This window comes from Syngnathoides biaculeatus, chromosome 11, assembly GCF_019802595.1.
Source record: "Syngnathoides biaculeatus isolate LvHL_M chromosome 11, ASM1980259v1, whole genome shotgun sequence".
NCBI classification, from domain to species: domain Eukaryota; kingdom Metazoa; phylum Chordata; class Actinopteri; order Syngnathiformes; family Syngnathidae; genus Syngnathoides; species Syngnathoides biaculeatus.
Window position 1 is genome coordinate 13,897,023 of NC_084650.1, and position 23,264 is coordinate 13,920,286.

Sequence of the window (23,264 nt, forward strand, 5' to 3'; positions counted from 1 at the left end):
TATTCACATCTGGATTTGGGAAATACGAGCAAAGACACACTAAACAGTGCTCAAGTGAATTTGCCATTTTAGAGTTCAGTCTCTGTCACTGTGCTGCCGCCCCCCCCCAAAAAAAAAAATTTGTACAGTGATGCCTTCTCGACCACAATCCGTTCCAGAAAACGGTTTGAGAAGTGATTTGTTCAAAAACAAATCTATGTTTCCCATTACAATGAATAGAAAAAGAAATAATCCGTTCCAAGCCTAAAGAATTAGGCTATTTAAAGCATTTTTTTTAGCTTTTCCTGATAATAAACTGCACAGTAGAAATACATGTATAGTTAAAATACTTTACATAATAAAATAATTTAAGAAATATATGTATTTTTTGCTTAAAATGTATGCTTTAGTAGTAGAGTACGCTAGGCTGGGAGCGCATTGCCGTATCTGTCACGACTCGTCCCCCAGCATTGTAAACTTTTTTTTATTAACAAAAATGCAGAATAACTTTACAACAAGTAACTTGCCTTCTTTGGAGCCATGATTGGGGGTTAATACGGGGGTGGGGGGGTTCGAATTGACAACAACAAAACCCGTCGTGGGTGGGGTCAGCTGCTTGCGTCGGCCGCATTATGTTATGTCAAGGTTTTTTCGGCGCCGTGGGAATTCACAACAAAGCCCGTCGTGGGTCAGCTGGTCTGACCGCGCGCAATATGTTATTTCCGGGTTTTGTCCGGGCCGTTCCGAGTGCCGATTTTTGTTCGAAAACGGGGACGTTCGAGAACCGAGGCTTGACTGTGTCTTCATTCAGGTCGGCCTGCACTCCAAGTCCAGCACAACGTGATGCACGTGAGGCGCGTATGACTTCACGTGCTCAATGTGTCGGACGTTGGTTCTCCACACAGTAGCAGTGAGTTCCTCCAAAAGACGCGCGATGCGGACCGCGGTCTCGCCAGCCCAGGTCCGCCACGCCTCTCCGTCAGGTCTCTTCCCGGGTACCCTGCAGTCCACGTCACGGCTTCCTTGGGAGGCGGCGGCCGTCTTTGGTGATGTGACGTTTTGGTGGATGTGTAAAATACCGCCGGTGGTTTTCTTCAGCAGGCGGCAGGCGACTGGCCAGCTGTCCTCGGAGCTTGGTATGAGACCCATGTTCACCCGGTCTGCAATGTTGCACAGCTGAACCTGAGAAAAAAAATAATTTTTTGGGAATTTGTCTTAAATTGTGAAGTTTTGATATTTTCACTACAGGGTGTACTCACTTATGTTGCCAGCGGTTTCAACAAAGACAAAAAAAAATCCCGATGTTATAAATATGCTACATGGAAAATATTAATCCATCCAGCCATTATCCAAGTTGCTTATCCTCACAAGGGTCGCGGTAAAGCTAGAGCCTATCCCAGCTAGCTTCAGGCGCAAGGCAGACTACACCCTGAACTGGTCTCAAAACTATCATTCATATTACAGAACATTACTAATCGGGTACCTAACGCTCTGTCTTTTTGGCGTACAGGTAAAATATAATGAAGGTGAAAAGCACATCCAGTAATTTCCGGCCTATGAGCCGTGACTTTTTTCACACGCTTTCAACCCTGCGGCTTATGCAGTGGTGGGTTTTTCCTTACGGCCCCAAGGGGGCACTCGACGGGAAAAGGTAAACGTGAGACCGGTGGAATATATGTGCTGAGGAAGTGACTTTTACAGGAATGTTTTTTTTTTTTTTAACCAGCACTGTTAGTGCTGCGCTAGGGTTAGTGCTGTGCTAGCGTGCGTGTTTCTGCCGCGTCTCATTGATTTAGGTATGTTTTTTTTAAGCGGCACTGTTAGCGCTGTGCTAGCATGTAGCTGTTGTGTTACTGCTGTGTGTCAGTGATTTTTACCGGTGTGTAATTTTTTTTAACTGGCCCTGTTAGCGCCGCGCTAGCGTGTTTCTGTTGTGTTACTGCTGCGTCTCAGTGATTTTTACCGGTATGTTTTTTTTTTTTTTTTTTTTAAACCACACTTGTTAGCGCTGTGCTAGCATGTTGCTGCTGTGTTACTGCCATGTCTCAGTGATTTTTACTGGTATGTTTTTTTTTTAACAAGCTACCGTGTTGATACTGTCTAGCTGCCGTGGCTGTTTATTTTTTTACCAACATGTTTTTTTTTGGCTTTTTTTTTTAACCATCCCTGTTTGTGCTCTCGTGATGTTGCTATGTTAAGCTAAGCTAAGGTTTTAAAACATTGAAAACTCTTTCTGTGTACCATCTTTTTTTGTAAATATCTCGTGTTTCAATGTGGCCACTTGCGGCTTTTACACAGGTGCGGCTTATGTATGTACCAAAAGGTATTTCCTTTACACGTGTACTGGGTGAGGCTTATAATCGCAATTACAGTACAGTAAGAAATACATTACTTGTCGATTGTCCCCAGGGTGAACTGTGCAGCGGTCCTGTACTCTGTTGCTTGCGAGGTTTTTACGCAGAGCCTCGAGCGCATGCGGGTTCCACTCGCAGGCGTGGACATGTGCCGCTTTCGCGTGGACCAAATATGGAAGTGTGAAGTATCCGATACCTGACGGCAAAAAACGAGCGAGTAACCGCATTGCTGTTTTGTTGCCGTTTAACAGAGGTAGAAGTTCTTTACCCGCATATAAGTCAACCACCGTCTCGCCCCGGCAGTCGAACCCGGCAACCCGAAGCTTCTCTGTAATATTCCCAGCAGAAAACATGCATTTGGTGACATCAAACTCGTACCTGCAATAAGACAGACACGATGTGGGCGTCAGGAAACAGAGATCAATAAGGTCCGGTTTTTCACAAACCCGTTCTGGATTGAGCAAGGGTACCCGCTAAAGTAACGCCCGGATCTCTGGATCCTCTTCCACATTTACCAACATCTGCATGCGAGACCGCTTGCAACGCTTTTAAAGGGTATGAAAGAATTCACTTTGATTGGACACAAACCTAACTGTGCTGTTTGAAGGTTTCTAATTGTAGTAACGTTAGTACTACTTTTTTTTTTTTTTTTGCTTATCTACTGCATTTGTTTTGAATGGCAGCTGCATATTAAATATTAATTGTGAGTGACGATTCAACAGCTTGAAGCAAGCACATTTTATCTCTTATTTGTGGAGTTGTTTGTTCAAGTTACTTTATTGTCGGAAGTCTGATACATACATGACATATCTCATACCTGGAATAGCAATCCTTTCAGACCTGCAGTACCGTCACAGTTATCAAAATAAACTACTCTGCTGAAAATATGGACATCGTGCATTATACTACATTGCTTATCTGTCAAACAAAAAAAACATCAGGAGTAAAAAGATGCAGGATCATGGTATTAGAGTACTTTTAGTACTTGCACACAGTGCAACCCCAATACAGTTGTCTCTTAAATTTGAATTAAAAAACATTAATTAAAATTTGCAAAAAAAAAAAAGGCCAATTTCGACATTCTATTCAACTGGAATTGTAACAAAAACATCTTCAATATGATTTACAAAATGTGTAATGCAAAAGAAGCTCTTTTTTGGATGCTATCTTTTTTGCTCATGCTTTTTATAATATATCCACTTTTTGATCATATTACTTGCACTGTATGCGGGTTTTAATTGTCTTTTTTAAATATTGTTTGTCATTTTTGTTTTTATCCCATTTTAAATGTTTTTTTTCCTCTTTGTTTTCAAATGCCTTTAATCATGTAAAGCACCTTGTGTATGAAATTCACCATACAAATACATTTGCTTTGCTTCGCTATTACCCAGCTATTATGCAGTTGTGCCCAACGTGTATACACAAATCCCATCGGTAAACAACAAGGAGCGAAAGCGCGAGTCTGCAGGGCGCTCACGTAATGCCGTTGTCCACGTGTTTGACCCAGGTCCGGTCTCCCAGCAGCACGGTCACCCGAGGAGATCGGAAGCCGTCGCCGGATATTCGGCTCATCTTCGCCAGCCGTTTGGCTCCCAGGCCTTTGGCGACCGCGCGCCACAGCCGTTGATCTAAAACAAACAGGAGAAAAAGAGTTTATAATCCAACCGGCGCTTACTTTAGCGGGGAATTTGTCAACATTTACCCATTTTCTTCCATAGGGGCAGGGAGAAACATTTGTGCCCCAGCAGGACTAAATCTCCATGCCGCTGGAAGCTGCGGGGAAGATCCTCTTTCAATTCCTTCGTCCAACTTTCTCCGTAAGCTTCCACCAACTCCTGGAGGAAATTCTCCAGCTCATCACTTCTCCTCTTGCTTCTCTCTTTCTTGGACACCAGAGAAGGCTGTGGACAATGTAAGTTCCCATTGTGGAGGCAGTTTAATTGGATTTAGTTGTATTTAATGAGTGTTTCATTACCTCGCACCATACTGTTGCGACTTCTTTTAGAAACGTCACGTCAAGTTGTGGTAAAGATGAAGGCAAAACGGGCAGCAGGACAGTCCCAGTAGGCTCGTTCACAATACATAAACTTCGGTCGAGGAAATTTCGGGATTGGAGGTCTTCCCTGAATATGAATAGACACAAAAAAAAAACATGTTAATATCATGTCTTAAAAAGAAGGGAGGAAAAAAAAAACAAACAACAACTTGGAAATCAGTCCGGGCAAATTGATTATACTGTACACGTCTTTTGCTAAGCATGCTAACCTCTACCAATTTCAAGACAATTCCTTGTCAGTAGATTACCGGAATTGCTGTGCGCGGCAACGGGACACGCGGAGGCAGGGCACAGTTTCCATTTAAAATAAAAATGACATCATATTCACTTGTAAAATAAAGAATGGCGATGTGGAAAAACGTAAACGCAGACACGTAAACGGCAATGCTGGTTTCCACCCGGACGATTGAGAACGACGGACTACAGTAACACTAAAATACGAGTACAGAACAGCTGTTAGATAATTTTTATCCCGAGTTCAAACTAAAATAATGTATTTATCTTCAAAGATAATCAATTTCAAAGTAAACGTAATTAATCAACTTCATTAAATTGGTTAAAAAAAATCGTAGTTTGGACAAGTTGCGGGCTGTTGCCGACAGAGGCCGCAAAAGAACACACTGCTGAGGAGGTTCGTAATGCGTCTCATCTTTGACACCTTATGACCGTAAATATTTTAATTATGCATGCATTTTTACATGAGAAAAATTCACGACACACCAACAAAACAGAAATAATAATCGCGTGATGGTATAATGGAAGAACATTTTATTGTTCAGTACGTCATTATGTCGCGGGTAAACTGTAGCAATATGAACAACACACGATATGAGTAGTAGAATAATAATTAAAGTTTTTCCAAGACCTCCTTGCGACTTTGTTCAATTCCCAAAAGTATATTAACTTTATGTTCTACTAAACATACCTAAATTTACCCGTCTGTTCGTGACCGGTAGAAAATACAGTAAATTTGTGAGAAAATTGAGACGTTAGTGTACAAGAGTACACGATAGCTGAGTTAGCTGCAGCCAAAGTTCTATAGAACAAGTTGTTCTGTACAAATTCTATAGAATTCTTTAGATTTCTATAGAATTTCTATAGAAAAATTTTAGCAAGGAAATAGGACGTCGTAGAGACAACAAGTTCACTGTTCTGTTTCACCTTCATAGACCGACGGTTTTTCCCGAAAAAGCGATGTCAATATTTTCCCAAACTTCATCAGTGGATCAGCAAGAAAACAAATTTTCTGTAGAAATTTTTGATGAATTTCATAATGCAGAACTCTGCAAATTGAATTTGATTTTCAAATGCGAGGAAACAAGTTTAAATTTTCTGTCTAAAATAGGATGTCACAGAGACAACAAATGAACAACGTGTTTAGCATCTTATTTCCAAAAATATATCGAACTAATTGACTTCAAATTGAATGTTTTTATGACCAAAAAATGCGTAGTTTTTTTTGATGAGAGTGCTTCACGGTGTATTTTGGGAAAAGTTAACATGTCAGGGAAATCGGGCCTTAGGTAATATGCAAGGTTTCTTGCTCGTCACTGTGTTCTATGCCTTTCCTTTGCACTTCACCTTTTTTGGCTTACCAAGTCCAATTAAAAATCATTCATGTTACCAGAACCGACCAGTTTTAATTCTGCATGCCAAACTTTTAGAAGACCCCACCCATCCATAATCCAACCTTGTAAACCGTGTCCTCCAACACGGTTTGGGAGTACCAAGATGGCGGCCAACTGGCTTCAACCAATCGACATACCGCTCGATGTGTATGCGCTATCCAGTCCTTTTTTTTTTTTTTTTTTTGATCAGTGGTACTGTTGCTATAAGCGTGGGCCGGTTTGTGTCCTTTGTTCCCTCCCTGCACTAGTAGCATCTACCTGCGCTGGCCCTTTAAGGGCAGAGTTCCATCTGGGCGTGTTTCCTGCTGCCATTGACACGAACGCCGAGCGAATTTGGCATCCTGCGGCTGGGCAAGCAGCGCACGCCAATCAGCTAGTTTCTCTTGCCACGCAGGTATTTTTTGACATACTTAATCTTATGTACTGTCATCACGAGATGAAGTGTTGATTTTTTTTTTTTTAATTATTTTATTTTTATTTTTAAATCAATGGGAAGCCGCTTGCCCGGCCAAGCGTGGACTTGTTTGTCAGCCGAGGGGGGGTCAAGGTTCGCTCCTCCACGGGTGGACTTACCGTGTTCTCATTATTTGCGGAGAGGGAGTGGAAAGGTCTGCAATCAAGCGCCCGCGGATGAACGCGTAATTTCCTCCAGAAAGGGCGTCAAGGATCCCGGTTTGATGTCGGCGTCGTCGTGGGAATGTGCTGCCGCAGAAAAAGACCGCAAACACCGCTGATGACAATGTGACTGCGAACCTTTCTCTGCCCCCCGTTTCCATGCACTCTCTTTTTTTTATTATTTATATTTTTAATTAAACCATAGAACATGCAGAAATGTGTCACGTTGCTCAGTGAGTAACATCTGCAGGATTATTATTTTTTTTTTAAACGTATCTGAAGCGTGCTCGTCAACAAGCGCCATGTCGGCGGTGATGATCAGCAGGAAGGTGCGGAAATGGGAGAAGCTTCCCGGCAAGAACACTTTTTGCTGCGACGGGCGAGTGATGATGGCCCGCCAGAAGGGCGTCTTCTACCTGACCCTCTTCCTCATCATCGGGACCTGCGCCCTCTTCTTCGCCTTCGAGTAAGTCCACTGCTTTTTTTTTTTTTTTTTTCCATTTTTATTATTTGCAATTAAATTGTCACTTATTGGTTGAAACGTTCCCCGACGCCTCCACATTGTTCCAGTAAATACCAAAAGTTAAATCCTTTAAAAGTTAATATCTCATCTCATCGCATGTGCTTTCCCCTGATATCCCCCCCCCCAAAAAAAAAAAAATAATAATAATAATTTTGCACCGATTCCTTAAGTTTATCTAAGAACTCTCCTAAAACAGGCAACATTTCACATATCCACAATCGGGCCCAATTTGAGTCTTTTCCCCACCCTTGGGGCTGATTATCGGAGGCTTCCAAAAGATTATCCTGTAGTGTTTGTTCAGTGTTTTTCTCCCGCTTCATAATATTCGTGAAAAATTGCCGACAATCATAAATGTTGAACAAGTTTGAAACGTTTGTGAAAGATGATCTTGAGTGATGATCATGTGTTGTTGTTGTTGTTTTTTACCCTCCTCGATCTGCTCAGGGCTAACGATTGTAAATGTTAAACCATTTCATCCATCCATTTTCTTTGCTGCTTATCCTCACAAGGGTCGCAGGGAGTGCTGGAGCCTATCCCAGCTGTCAACGGGCAGGAGGCGGGGTACACCCTGAACTGGTTGCCAGCCAATCGCAGGGCACATAGAGACAAACGGTTGCACTCAGAATCACACCTAGGGGCAATTTAGAGTGTCCAATTAATAACTATCCATGCATTTTCTTAGCTGCTTATCCTCACAACGGTTGCGGGAGTGCTGGAGCCTATTCCAGCTGTCAACGGGCAGTAGGCGGGGTACAACCTGGACTTGTCTCCAGCCAATCGCAGGGCACATCGAGACAAACGGTCGCATTTACAATCACACCTAGGGGCAATTTAGAGTCTCCAATTAATATTGCATGTTTTTGGGGATGTGGGAGGAAACCGGTCGACCACACAGGCGGGTCTGGGATTGAACACGGGACCTCTGAACTGTGAGGCCAACACTTTTACCAGCTGATCCACCGAGCGGCCTAAACCATTTCAGTATTCCTCAAATATGACTTTTTTTTTTTTTTCATTTTGCTGTGTTGTGGGATATATTTAAAAGTGATATAAAGTGACATGACTAACTCGCAGTAGATTTTGTAGCGTATGTGCAAGGTTCACAGCTTCTTCCTGAAGTTTTACGCCTGACCTCTCTTTCAATTTTTAATAGCTTTCCTGCGAGGCGGAAAATCTGGGCTTGATTTTGAAGGTTTTTCTCGTCACTCCCTCTCTCGAATATGGCAGAATGTAAAGTGTCGGGTTGTCTTTTTGACGATATGAACGAGGTTTCACTCAGTCAGATTTCATAGATTTCACCCAAAAAAATGAACAAAAAAAAAGCAGGTGACCGTATTTTGAGTTTGCATGTTCTCCCCGTACCTGCGTTGGGGTTTTCTCCGGGCACTCCGGTGTCCTCCCGCATCCCAAAAACATGCAACATTAATCGGACGCTCTAAATTGCCCCTAGGTGTGATTGTGAGTGCGGCTGTTTGTCTATGTGTGCCCTGCGATTGGCTGGCAACCAGTTCAGGAAGTACCCCGCCTCCTGCCCGGGATCTGACACCTGGGATAGGCTCCAGCAATATCGCAACCCTCGTGAGGATAAGCAGCTAAGAAACTGGATGGATGTTTTACCCTAACTTGAAGACTTTTTAAAGACGGATTTTCTCTACCCGATACTCCACAACAAGATTCCCTGAAATTATTATTATTTTTTTTTTTTCTGACACAGTAATTCAATTTCTTTGGAAATCATAATCCCTTTTTAACAATTCTCGCTGCGTTGTACTCTGTTCGAAGTGTCCGTTGCATCCAGATTCAACATTTTGCCAGCACGCCATTGTTGGGGGAAATCTCGTGTGGCTGCGCGGAGGAGCTTTCGCACAAAGAGAAAGCGAGACGATCGCGACGGTGCGAGGGTCGGCACAGACTAATAGCTGGAGAGTCGTTAGTGTGCCGACGTTCATGTTGCTGCACAGCCCGGGCGTGATTATCTTTTATGTCTGGTTAGATATTAAGGCTGAGACCTGGGCGGGTGTCATCTTCAAAATCCTCAAGACCGCGTGCAAAAATATTTTGCGGACAAACACCCCCGAGGCTTCACATTTCAGCAAAGCAACTATTTATTTTGTGTAGTAGCGTACATGTGACCATTGAAGTTGTTTGTTTTGATGGAGTTCATAAATAAATAATTGTCTGGCGATACAAAATCACCATATTGTGCGCAGGAAGGAGCCCCACCGGGCCGAGAACAGCAGAACAGAACAGAGCAGGCAGTGTCCTCTTAACTGGCTCTGATCCAAACGCAGGCGAGGCGACGTGACGCTTCTCTTTTGTCGGCAGCTACCGGCTCCGTTCGGGGAGGGGAACGTCTCTTTTAGTCGGTGTTAAATCGCCGAAAGAGGAGGCCAGGTGCGCGAATGGAAAGGATAAACAAAGCAACAAAAAAAAAGGAAGAAAGAAAGTCAGTCTCAAATTTATACGATGAAAGCAATAATCTCATTCTTGTATTGTTTTAAAAGTGCGTTTAAAGACCGTAGAGAAAAATGAAGTGCCGTATATGCCATAAAAGCACGGTCATGCGCGTATTTAAAGCGGGTGTTTTATTTATAGCGTATTTCAGTCATGGAAGGGTTGTTTGGAATGTAACCCCAGTGACGGAGGGGGTATTACTGGTGGGAAAACTCGCAAATCTGCACAGTGCGTAACATTTTTTACAAGTAGAAATGGATGGATATCGAAAGACGTCGCTTATTTTGTGTAGTCTTGACCGATGTTCCCTCTAAGCTGTGCAATTGCGCAGTTGTGGACTTGTCGCACACTCTCGATCCTGCGCAGTGAACCACAGCCTGACGTCTTTTTGTTTTCTTTTGAAACACGGAAGCGCACTGTCTCTAACAAGGAACCGCTGCTAAGAAAAAAGACTGGATCGCGCATCCACATCGAGCGGTATGTCGATTGGTTGAAGCCAGTTGGCCGCCATCTTGGTACTCCCAAAACGTGTGGAGGACGTGGTTTACGGGTTGGATTATGGCGGGGTTTTTCCCCAAAGTTTGGCATGTAGAATTAAAACTGGTCGTTTGAGCGTGACATTTTTTCATTTCTGGTAACGTAAATGATTTTTAATTGGACTTGGTAAGCCAAAAAAGGCGGAGTGCAAAGGAAAGGCATAGAACACCGTGACTAGCAAGAAACTTTGCATATTAGCTAGGGCCCGATTTCCGTGACATGTTAACTTTTCCCAAAATATGCTGTGAAACGCTATCATAACATAACCAAAAACCAAGCATTTTTTGTCGTAAAAATATAAAATTTTAAGTCAATCAGTTAGATATATTTGTGGAAATGGGAAAATACATGCTAAACGCATTGTTCATTTGTTGTCTCTACGACATCCTACTTCATACAGAAAATTTAAACTTGTTTCCTCGCAGTTGAAAATCAAACTCAATATGCACAGTTCTGTTTTATGAAATTCATCAAAAAAATGTCACAGTTTTCTTCCTTGTCCACTGATGAAGTTTGGGAAAATATTTACATCGCTTTTTCATGAAAAACTGTCGGCCTATAAAGGTGAAGCAGAGAGTGAACAGTCAACAGCAACAACCGTAAACAAAACTTTGTTCAAGTGAAATAAGCTCATCAGAAAATTAAAAAAAAAAAAAACCTTTACAAACACACTTTAACAGTGTCAAAGTAAATCTTTCTAACTTACCTGTGGAAAGTTTTAATGCTGTTAATTGCTGTCGCTGCACAGGTCAGCATGCTTGTCTTGGGAGTATCAAGATGGCGGACGGCGACTTCGGTTTTGGTGGCCAATGAGCCATCCAGTCTTTTTTAAGATCAGTGGCTCAGACCTACTTATACTTCCTGGTTTACCTGACACCGCCCCCCTCTGCACTTAAAGGGGTACACTCATAATTAGAAAGAGAACACACGCCCCTAACTTTATATCTGCGGGCATGACCGATGGACCACACCCGCAACTTTATGTCTGCGGGCATGACTGGCCACACCCGTACATGTTTTTTTTCAAATGTGAGTGACTGGTTAAGATTGATCAGTGGTTCAATCGGTGTGCACGGGACCGGGATTTCGTTGCACAATGACATTTGCCAACCGGTGGCTTGGGATGGTTGGCAGAGTGGAAACCCTCCCAAACGGAGAGACGGCACGTCAGCAGGCTTTCGATTTGAAAAGCGCGAGAAGGGAAGCCGCAACTTGTGTCCAGGTTATTCTTCCTGTGGACTTTGCTCACCGGTCTCGAAAAATCCCGACGCATTTTGCGGCTAGTCGACTCTAAGCGGTTGGGCTGAGACGCAAATATTCACGTGCTTGCGATTCCCCTGCAGCATCAGCGGGGCTCGCGTTGGCGGATGACGTGTTGTGACGTGAGACTTTAAAGCGTGGGCCTCTTTCCGGTTGTACGCCAGTGAGCGCACGTTGACGCGGTGCCCGGCGGAAGCTCGCGGGCGCATCGTATGCTTGCCCGCCCCAGGACGTCTGCGCTCGCCGTTCCTCTGCGCGTGCGAGTCGCCGGGCGGAAGCTCTCGGTGTGTCCGGGCTGTCCGCTCGGGCCGTGTTGCGTGAGGAAAAGTAAAGGAGAGGAAGAGGAAGAGGAGGAGGCACGCAGGGCCAAGCCCGCAGAGATGCTGCAGATCTTGTAACCGACACCAGATCCTCCTCCAGCTTCCAGCCTCACCCTTTCCCCTGCTCGGCCAATAGGAAAGCGGCCTCTGGGCTCTGCTTATATCTCAGTCAACTGATTTATGCCCTCTCCAGAGTTCATCCTGCTTTTATCCGGCACACATCTCCAAGCTTTGTCCCCGGCTTCCTCTGGAGGCCCTCATTTGTATTTCCATCCACCCGTCAATCCGTTTTCTTTTGCCACTTATCCTCATGAGGGTCGCGGGGAGTGCTGGAGCCTATCCCAGCTGTCATTGGGCAGTATTGAATTGGTTGCCAGCCAATCGCAGGGCACGTCGAGACAAACAAACACTCGCAATCGCACCGTGGGGCAATTTAGAGTGTCCAATTAATGTTGCATGTTTTCGGGATGCGGGAGGACACCCACGCAGGCACATGGAGGACGTGCAAACTCCACACAGGCGGGGCCGGGATCGAACCCGTGTCCTCAGAACTGTGAGGCCGACGCTTTCCCAGCTGAGGCACCACTGTGCCTTGACCACCACTATCTTGATTATATGCTTAAAAAAAAAAAAAAAAAAACTCCACAAAGAAACAACATTTGACTTGAAAGTTAAGATTAGCCCGGGTCGTTAGTGGTGACATGGACGAAATGAAATAAAATCAACAGGAAGGCAAATAGATGGTATGAAATGATGGAAAAGTTCCTGGAGTTTTGAATATTGTAAAAAAAATATACATAAAAAAATGCACACACACACACACACACATATATATATATATATATATTTATTATTTATTTATTCTCTGATTTTTCAGTCACTTTGTGTTTTTTTTTTTTTTTTTTTTTTTTTTTTAAGGATCCCACAGAAAGTTCACATTTCCACATTCGGTTAAAAAAAAAAATCACCAGTTTATTATTCTTTGCTTCACTTGGCGGATATTGTATGATGCAATCACTCGAATCCTATATTTAATCCCATAAAAAGGCCCATGACCCCCCCACCCCCCCCCTCCCCCGGGCCTTGCATGTTTTATCGCTCTCGTATGGTATTTTAATGTTGCATAACCGGCAAGATGGATTTAAACTGGAGGGGTGGGGGTGACCGATTGGATCCTCTGATGCCTCAGACTGGCCGCTTTCAAATACGCGGATTAGCTTTTCGAAAGAGTTTTGAAGGACGCAAAGATGGAAGAGCTGCCAGTTTGAAGTTCACCTTCACTCCCCTTCCCCCGTCATTTGCTTATGCTTCTTTTAACACCTGAGTCCACAAAACCCTTGCAAGAAATCTGATAACGTTATCATTTCGCAAGTCTGACCGCTTTTCCGGCGGTACTATACATATTTCTGCAATCTTTGAATAGTTTCGATCGGCCGCCACCAGAAGCCGCTTCGTTTGGAACCAATCTTTTGCGGTCTAGTAAAAAAGATGTATATTTATGTTTTTGAGAGGTACAATATTACAATTTTTAATGGCAGTTACCCTTCTCATGTAGTAAATAAGGTGATATTAGAAATGGGTCTATGTATGAGGCAGGGATAGCAATTAATGAATCTATGCTAGGAGTGCTGATTATTAATTGTTGCTTCATTTTGACTCTTATTAAGTGCTGTAAAATGAAATTAATGCAATTCATTTATGACATCAGCCTGCTACTACTTCCATGCAGATTTCCAAATCTAGTTGAATGTCGACACCTTTTTCCGTATAAATTTAGTACGGGGGTGTCAAACTCATTTTTCTCGCGGGCCGCGTCGTTGTTCCTCAGAGGGCCGTTATGACTGCGGAACAGAAAAATATTGAATCGTCGCATCGTATTTACATCAGTCACTCACGTTTGGAAAGATGTGCGGGTGGAGATGGTCATGCCCGCGGAAAAAGTTGCGGGTGTGATTGATAATGGAATCTCAAGACTTTAAAATAATTAGCTGGATTTGTGTAACATAACTGTCAATTAAAAATAAAATAAACAAATACATAACTAAAATGGAAAAAAATCTAAATTCGACAATGATAATTTCCAATATCAACTGATATTAGTAGAACACGGAATTTAACATTTTTCATCAATAAAAATCCTTGATCCGACAAACTTCATCTAAATGTTTTGAAAATGCTGAAAGTTTAGTTCAGCATACTCGGCGTTGGTGGCAACAAGCTAGCGATGCGTTGTAACAAACATTCTCGTCGGCAATCGTTATGCATCGTTATAATCTATCATCATCTACGGCGGTATCTGCTGTCAATCCGTTGATGAAAGCTAGCAGTAGATGATCTATATCTCGTCAAATCTGAGTGACTGTTTACATCATCAATTTATGAACTAGTTCTGGAATCAGAAATCAACGGTAATCTGTTTTTCAACTTTTCACGTTTAGTAACACAAAAATACTTGTAATATCTCAATTTTTATCATTTTCTGATATATGACAGTTTGAAATTTTGGTACAGATTTTTTTTACAAGAATCTTTGAAATTCACATTCTAGATTTGGCTTCGCGGGCCACATAAAATCACGTTACGGGCCAAGATCTGGCCCCCGGGCCTTGACTTCGACACCTGTCGTTTAGTATATACTGGTACACGTGCACACATTCATCTGCCTAATTAATCTTATCTTAAAGTGATGCACTTTGACTTGTAGGATATTTGTAGATTTGGTAGGAGCGAAGTTTAACCTGGGTTGTTAGTGGAAGTTAAAGAGTCTTTGCTCTGCGAAGTGACGATTAAAAAGCTCAAGCTAAGAAACGGCGGATGCCTGTTCTTGTTTGACAATTCTTTTTATGTATTCTGAAGGTGACGTACATGTGCACTTCAGATGCTCTTCTTTTCAAATCAAATGCTCATAAATCTATTTTTTTTTCTGGGTAATGCAAAATTAGTTTGAAACGATACATGTTTGGAGATTTTTATTTTTTTTTTGCTGGGCTTGGTCCCTATCCCATGTGAATAATGCGGGTTTACTGTATTTATTTTACAAATACAGTCGTGCCTTGGTTCTCGACCACATTCTGTTCCAGAAGGCCGGTCGAGAGATGAAATGTTCGAAATCAGAAGCGCGTTTTCCCAATACAATTAATGGAAAATGAAATAATACGTTCCAAGCCTTAAAAAAAAATTTCAAGTGTTTTTTTTTTTTTTTTTTTTTTAGCTTTTCCTGATAATAAAATGCATAGTAGAAATACATGTATAGTTTAAATACTTTAACTCAAATCAAATCCTTCTTGAAGTCGACAGTTTTATGCACCACTTTTGTTTTTTCAGCACCAGCTTCTTTGGAACCATGATCGGGGGTTAATATTGCTCAAGTGGAAGAAAAGAAAAAGTCACTCCCGGGACACGTCCGCGTTACGTCTTTTACGTTTGTTTTCCGTCCTGGGTCAGCCGGTCGTTCGAGTACCGATTTTCGTTCGAAAACGGAAGCAAAAAAAAAATAAATCTCAAAACAGACGTTCGAAAACCTCTGTTGCACTTTTCGCTAGCCAACGTAAATGATTATTTATGTACCGATTTTTAGAAGTTTTGCGATGAAACCAACACAGGTTGTGTGGGCTTCGCTCTCATCAAATATTTATCTCGGTGCATTTGGGATAAGATAAGAGTTTTATTTCTCCTTTATTTGATTTTATTTAATTTTATTTTTCACTCCAGCCGACGCCCTGGAAAAGAAGCAGGCCGTCAAACGTTTATAAGACGGGCGTTGTTTGAGGCGAGAGGCATTATGCATGACGGCTCGAAACGGTGAAGTATTAATAAAGATGTATGAGTCACTGTGCTTTCAACCTGGGTCCAATGGATGCTTTTATGTCCTTATAATCACTTAGAACTCATAGTAAATATTTACATAGTACACAATATAAAAAAAAAAAAAAAAACTTTTATATGAAATCTTACTTCACCTTTCCTGTTTTAGGTCGATATAAGTACTGTATTACCAAATCATTTCTAATGGATACAATGAAAGATTTTAGGCATTTTCATCCATCCATTTTCTTAGCAGCTTATCCTCACAAGGGTCGCGGGGAGTGCCGGAGCCCTTCCCCAGATGTCAACGGGCAGGAGGCGGGGTACACCCTGAACTGGTCGCCAGCCAATCGCAGGGCACATAGAGACAAACAGCGGCACTCTCGATCACACCTACGGGCAATTTAGAGTCTCCTATTAATAACTATCCATGCATTTTCTTAGCCGCTTATCCTCACAACGGTTGCGGGAGTGCTGGAGCCTATCCCAGCTGTCAACGGGCAGGAGGCGGGGTACACCGTGAACTGGTCGCCAGCCAATCGCAGGGCACATAGAGACAAACAGCGGCACTCTTGATCACACCTACGGGCAATTTAGAGTCTCCTATTAATAACTATCCATGCATTTTCTTAGCCGCTTATCCTCACAACGGTTGCGGGAGTGCTGGAGCCTATCCCAGATGTCAACGGGCAGGAGGCGGGGTACACCCTGAACTGGTCGCCAGCCAATCGCAGGGCACATAGAGACAAACAGCGGCACTCTCGATCACACCTACGGGCAATTTAGAGTCTCCTATTAATAACTATCCATGCATTTTCTTAGCCGCTTATCCTCACAACGGTTGCGGGAGTGCTGGAGCCTATCCCAGCTGTCAACAAGCAGGAGGTGGGGTACACCCTGAACTGGTCGCCAGCCAATCGCAGGGCAGATAGAGACAAACAGCGGCACTCGCGATCACACCTAGGGGCAATTTAGTGTCTCCAATTAATGTTGCATGCTTTTTGGGATGAGGGAGGAAACTGGAGTGCCCGGAGAAAACCCACGCAGGGACGGGGAGAACCTGCAAACTCCACACAGGCGGGGCTGGAATTGAACCCGGGACCTCAGAACTGTGAGGGCAACGTTTTCCAGCTGAGTCACCGTGTTTGGGCATTTTTAAAATAACTTTATTCAAATAGTTCATGCATCTCTTTCATATTTGGTGGTATTACCTTTAAATTGTATGACCAAACAGTTTGAATATCCTTCCACAGCTTCATAATAGCGGCAAGAATTTTGGGCAGTTCCTCTTGACAGAACTTTACAAAAGTTTGTACGCCGGCTTTTCAGGTCTGCCCGTGCTTTACGATGGCCAATCCAAAATATTTAATTTAGTAAGCAGGTCATTGTCCATTTTTGACGTTTTTACTTCCTGGATGATGTCTTGATGTTGATTCAGTATATAGGGTTAGGTTTAGGTTTAGGGTTAGGGTCAGGGTCTTTTGTCGTTTGTGAAGTGCACCCCTCCCTAACCACCCTAACCATAATCGGGCAAACACCTGGTGGTAAGGACCATAACTGCATAAAGTTATCGTTGTGGGTTTTACGGTTGCAATATAAACAGCTGATTGCGGGATTCTCAGGAAGGTGACGTCCGTTTGCAAACAGTACCGAATTACATAATGAAAACCATATGCGATGTTCAAAATATTACCGTAATTTCCGTCCTACAGAGCGCAACTGATTATAAGCCTCACCCAGTACATTTGTAAAGGAAATACCATCGGTGGCGACCCCTGACGGGACAAGCCGAAAGGAAAAGAAGATTGTATGTTTAAAAAAAAATGTCGCTTTGCAAGTAATTTAAAGTATGGATTTCTCTCGACATGCGCTTTAATAAATTGGTGAAATGCATCTGACCTTGCATAAATGCCCAAACGACATAATCATAACAAAGTGAGTGAGAAGAGCGGGCGCTGATCAGATCAATAAGTGTTCCAGATGAAATCAAACCACCCCCCCACCGCTTCGGTATAGAGCGGGTGATTCCGTTCACTCTTTCTCTTCTCACTCTGTGAGTGATGACCTCACAGTGTCACCGTAGCATCATCAGCCCACTCCTCGGCTGCCCAGGAAGCGCAGGCCTGCCTGATGGGAATTGATGATAGCGCGTGACTCCGCCGGCGGCCCCTCGACCGGCGTCGTCGTACTTCATCAACTGGGGGTGGGGGGTGGGGTGGGGGGCTGCCTTCTGACAATTTGGCCCTTGCCTCGTTAAGACGAGGAAATTGCTTCCAATCTGTTTGAACTCTGACGTTTGTTTCCTATTATGGGGAAAATTCAAACACATCAGACCGGTTCCGCAGTTATGTGTGTGTTCAGGTATTCGGACAAACTTGTTAATCAGCACAAACTGGTGGAGTTTCATTCTTGCCTGTGGTTGGATTGGTTTAAAGTTTTTATTTTTTAATTGTTTGGTATGTTTGGGGGGGTTCAAATGCCGGCCCCGCCTGTACGGTTCTCCCCGTGCCTGCATGGCTTTTCTCTGGGCACTCCACTTTCCTCCTAAATCCCAAAAACATGCACTAAATTGAGACTCAAAATTGCCCCTAGGTGTGATCGTGATTGCGTATGGTTGTTTGTCTCGATGTGACCTGCGATTGGCTTGCAACCAGTTCAGGGTGTACCCTGCCCCCCCTTCCCCATGATAGCTGGGATAGGTTCCAGCAGTCCCGCGACCCTTGTGATCACAAGTGGTTCAGAAAACGGATGGATTTTGTCTAAACTACCTACCATGTGATGTCGGCAAGTCTTTCCAATTATTTTGAACCTGGTAGTACGCAGCAAAACAGACCCAAAAAAACCCCCTCCTGATACATGTTCAACAAGGAGTCCAAAGAAGCTTATTTAACAATGAACTGCTCGGTTGAAATTGAAATGTCATGTCGTGTCGTCGCGCCGCGTGAACGGTTGTGTGTTGAGATTTGTCAACCCTGTGATTGACTGGCCGTCGGCTCCGGGAGTGTGATGAGCTGTCCGGGAAAATGGATGGACTCGGGAACTTCAAATGCTCAAAACCTCTCACGTTAGCAGGGGTGAAGTGCGGAATTTCTGCGACCAATGAAGGCCATTTTGGTTTCCAGGCCAAATTGATGCTGCTGATAATCACATTCATACTCATATTTCTCAGCCCAGTTCGTCACTAACATGCACGGAAGCGAACGCTCGGCTCCTTGATGTCCATCCATCCGGTCATTATCTAGCGCTTTTCCAGGTCGGGTCCTGGGGGAAGTAGCTTCAGCAGGGATACCCAGACTTCCTTTTCCCCAGCCGCTTCTTCCAGATCTTCCGGAGGGGATCCCGAGGTGTTCCCGAGTCAGCCGAGAGACATAGTCTCTCCAGCGTATCTTGGGTCGTCCTCGGGGTCTCTTTCTGGTGGGACATGCCCGGAACACCTCACCAGGGAGGCGTCCAGGAGGCATCCAAATCAGATACCCCAGCCGGCTCATCTGGGTCTTCTCAATGCGAAGGAGCAGCGGCTCGACACTGAGCCCCTCCCTGATGACCGAGCTCCTCACCCTATCTCTAAGCGAGAGCCCGGACACCCTGCGGAGGAAACTCATTTCGGCCGCTTGTATCCGGGATCTTGTTCTTTCGGTCAGGATGTGCCACAATAAATTGAAATTCAATGTTAATGGGATAATATGAATTCATAATCAGAATCAGCTTTAATGGCCAAGTGTGTAAAACACACAAGGAATTTTTCTCCGGCAGTCGGTCCTGGCCTGGTACGACAATCAGAACAGAGAGCAAGTAACAACATAGCAACAAGAACAAAGAACAAAAGACATTTCTGTTTATAGGAAGTATTCCTTCTAAGACGTGCAATATGTAAAATCTATATCGTGTGTTAACAGTTGTGCAAAGATGGTTTTATTGTTTTTACATCCTTATATTAAACAGTGATTGACTTCTTTGTACACTTGAATGAGAGTTCAGAATTTCAGGCGGTCAGCGTCCCGGTACAGATGGCGTACTCACTGATGTTCCACAGCACTACTTGGTCGTGCCCAGCCTGGTGATTTATGCTAACGTGTCTCCAGCCCTCCAGATTGTGAAGGCGGCGTGGCATGATATTTATTTATACCCAAACCCCGACTTTTACGAGCTCATGCCCACAACAGCGTTTGACGACATGTCCTTCTGCCTTTTTACGGTCCAGATTTATGGCTCGGAGGTGCAACTGCTGATCCTCCCTTTTTTTTTTTTTTTTTTTTGTCTTTTTCTCCTTTTAGATGTCCGTACCTGGCTGTCCACCTGTCCGCCGCCATCCCGGTCTTCGCCGCCGCGCTCTTCCTCTTTGTCATGGCCATGCTACTCCGGACCAGCTTCAGTGACCCGGGGGTCCTTCCTCGGGCGCTGCCCGAGGAGGCCACGTTCATTGAGATGGAAATCGGTGAGTCGATGTGGATTTTCAACACTGCACAAGTTTTCTTATTGCTCTTATTTGAATCTGATCATTTCACATATGAGTACGTTTCTGGTTTGTTCTACAGTTGTGTTTCAACTTGAATTTTGGCAGTTGGATAAATACAAAACTTTGAAATCGATTAGCAATATTGCGATCATCACCCAGAACTAAACCAACCCGTAGTCCTAACTAAAGAATGGAAAAATCTAGGAAGTGTTTTGTTTTTTTTTCTGCTCTTTCCTTTGGTATGTTTGTGCTTCTTATACAGTGATGAAAATAAGTATTTGAACACCCTGCTATAGTGCAAGTTCTTCCACTTAGAAATCACGGAGGGGGTCTGAAATTTTCATCGTTGGTGCATGTCCACTAATTTTTTTTTTTTTAAACAATTTATTTGTGTGATACATCTGTAAATAAGTATTTCAACACCTGAGAAAACCAATGTTAATATTTGGTACAGTAGCCTGTTTGCAATTACAGAGGTCGAACGTTTCCTGTAGTTGTTCACCAGGTTTGCGCACACTGCAGGAAGGATTTTGATCCCCTCCTCCACGCAGATCTTCTCTAGATCAGACAGGTTTCTGGGCTATCGCTGAGGAACACGGAGTTTCAGCTCCCACCAAAGATTTTCCATCGGGTTTAGGTCTGGAGACTGGCTAGGCCACGCCAGAACCTTGATATGCTTCTTCCGGAGCCACTCCTTGGTTTTCCTGGTTGTGTGCTTGAGATAGTAGATCTTGGGGTAAAAAAAAAAAAAAAAAAGTCTGGCCACCCCTGGTCCAGCTCTCGAAAGACTGGCCTTAATGCTCCGAATGCTTTCGGCTGGCGACATTAGGGAACTGGTTTGAAAATGGCCGGCAGGCATCGAACGCACGTTTCCTCGTGAAGTTGTCGGTTCAACATATTAGCGTGTTTGTTTCCACCGCACAAACATTCTCGTTACTGTCATTTCATTATCCAAATCGGGTAATCGCGACTAACGCTTTACAAACGACCCCCCCCCCCCCTAATCTCCATCTCTCCGAGCAATTCCATCGCTCCCTCCCTTGCCTGCTTTATTTTTTTTTTTTATGACCTGGGGAGGAAACCGTAGCGCAGTATTTTCTGCAGCAGATCTTATTGGCCCCCTCCCCCCCCCACCCCGCATAACCACCCCCACCCGCCCATCTCGCTCGCGCGTAAGCCTGCTCGGTCTTTGTCTGCGCAAAAGATTCGCAGCGTCGTTCAGCGGCCATCTCGCTCCGCGAAAGCGCCGGCGGGCGAGGACTCGTGACGGGGGACGGACGTTCGCTCCTCCGAGTGGGGGGGCGGGGGGGGGGGGGGCGCCGCCGCTCTCCTCTCCCATCAGCACCGTGACTCATTCGGCCTGATGCATGATGGGAGGGGGGGGGGGAGCCACACAGTTTAATTATTCTCATGATGATCTCCTGCAATTTCATCCATTTTAAGAAATGGAGCAGGACGTTATAAAGTCATCAGCGTGCCAATTTGTTGAAGCGCGGCTTTGTTTTTGCACCGTCGCAGCTGCGGAAATAAAAGGCAGTATTCAATAATGTCGTCTATTGAAACGGCTTCAGATATTACTTGGAAATGTGGTCAATTTTAAAATCGCCGCCCTGTGTTTAGCTCGTGGAACTGAAAACTGCACCCGAGACCCACCACGCACACAATTTGACTGCTCGAAAAATTATTTCTCATCTATAGATCATTGGATTTAGAATTTTTATTTTCATTTTTACCAATACCCTAATAAGTGTATACTTATTACTTTCTTTATCAAAAAGTACACACTGAGCTGTAAAATACACTATAGGAATATTAAAATAGTGTATGTAAATGAGGCGGAACAGTGGTGGCTCAGCTGGTTGGCCTCACAGTCCTGAGGTCTCGGGTTCGATCCCGGACCCGCCTGTGTGGAGTTTGCATGTTCTCCCCGTGCCTGCATTGGGTTTTCTCCGGGCGCTCCGGTTTCCTCCCGCATCCCCAAAAACGTGCAACGTTAATTGGACACTCTAAATTGCGCATAGGTGTGATTGTGAGTGCGAGTGTTGTCTGTCTCCGTGTGCCCTGCGATTGGCTGGCGACCAGTTCAGGGCGTAGCCCCGCCTTCTGTCCGTCGACAGCCGGGACGGCCTCTGGAACTCCCCCCGACCCTCGTGAGGATAAGCGGCAAAGAAATTGGATGAATAGATGGATTTCTTTCTTTTTTTTTTGCATACCACTATAGTACCATGGAAACTATATTTCTATATTTTGCACATGCGCTTAATATTGCGGCCAGTGTGTGTTTTTCTTGTCCTGCGATTGGCTGGCGACCAGTTCAGGGCATAGCCCCGCCTTCTGCCCGTCGACAGCCGGGATGGCCTCCGGCACTCCCCGCGACCCTCGTGAGGATAAGCGGCAGAGAAAATGGATGGATGTAAATGACAGAAGTATTTAGTGTGATCTCACGTGATACGAAATCATTTGTCAGACGGTTACGTCGTTAAAATGTGTAAAGCAATCGTTGAAATGGAGCTCAAAGCCACATGACAAATGAAGCTAACGAGCCGTGAAAAAATTAATTAAGGAATAAAACAAATCGATCAGTTATGCATCGTGGCAGGAACCTCTATGAAACTGTAATGGAATAAATAATGAATGTCATGGTAAGAGTCTGTATGTAGTCATGATGTCATGCTCAAAGTCCATCTTTACTGCTATTAAATATTTTAGCACATCGGAATGGCCATTGTGAATAAGATGGTTATAACAGTGTAATAGCATTAAATACCCTTCAGTATAAATAATAAGACGAGGGGTCTCCAGTCACCCCACACTTTTCACCCTACGAACTTCCCTTGATGTACTCCAATCTCGCCGAATTGCCCCTAGGTGAGATTGTGAGTGCGAACCCCTTTTTGTCTCTGTGTGCCCTGCGAGTGGCTTGCAACCAGTTCAGGGTGTACCCCGCCCTTAAGTCCGCAGTCAGCTGATGAAATATTCCTCGTGTTTTGACACACGCGACCCTTGTGAGGATACGCGGCAAAAAGAAAATGGATGGATAGTTAATAATTGGAGACTCTAAATTGCCCCTCGGTGTGATTGTGAGTGTGACTGTTGTCTCTCTCTAAGTGCCCTGCGATTGGCTGGCGACCAGTTCAGGGTGTACCCCGCCTCCTGCTCGTTGACAGCTGGGATAGGCTCCAGCCCTCCCCGTGACACTTGTGGAGATAAGCGGCGAAGAAAACGGATGTATGGATATTTTCCATCTTTCTTTAGCACATTTGCCGCATAGCTGTGAG

General features: G+C 44.2%; 2 protein-coding genes across 7 annotated transcripts in view; one reads left to right on the forward strand and one right to left on the reverse strand.

The window, feature by feature from the left end:
- Positions 1–4,787, reverse strand: trmt12 (tRNA methyltransferase 12 homolog). The gene is made up of 7 exons (XM_061835019.1): positions 4,638–4,787; positions 4,309–4,456; positions 4,036–4,234; positions 3,811–3,961; positions 2,602–2,711; positions 2,372–2,529; positions 1–1,161 (listed from the first exon to the last, which is right to left on the reverse strand). The coding sequence occupies exons 1-7, from the start codon at positions 4,688–4,690 to the stop codon at positions 787–789; spliced, it is 1,194 nt and encodes a 397-aa protein (XP_061691003.1). The 5' UTR covers positions 4,691–4,787; the 3' UTR covers positions 1–786.
- Positions 4,788–6,207: 1,420 nt separating this feature from the next.
- The window catches only part of zdhhc9 (zinc finger DHHC-type palmitoyltransferase 9), a 33,710-nt gene continuing 16,653 nt past the window's right edge, over positions 6,208–23,264 (forward strand). The window contains exons 1-4 of one of the 6 annotated variants that reach the window (XM_061835017.1): positions 6,208–6,411; positions 6,514–6,865; positions 6,955–7,098; positions 19,805–19,965. In XM_061835017.1, coding sequence (XP_061691001.1) covers positions 6,849–6,865; positions 6,955–7,098; positions 19,805–19,965 — 322 coding nt within the window. In that variant the 5' untranslated portion in view covers positions 6,208–6,411; positions 6,514–6,848. Of the gene's footprint in view, positions 6,412–6,513; positions 7,099–19,804; positions 19,966–23,264 lie in introns of all 6 variants that reach the window. The other 5 variants (XM_061835012.1, XM_061835013.1, XM_061835015.1 and 2 more) reach the window with 5 other exon arrangements.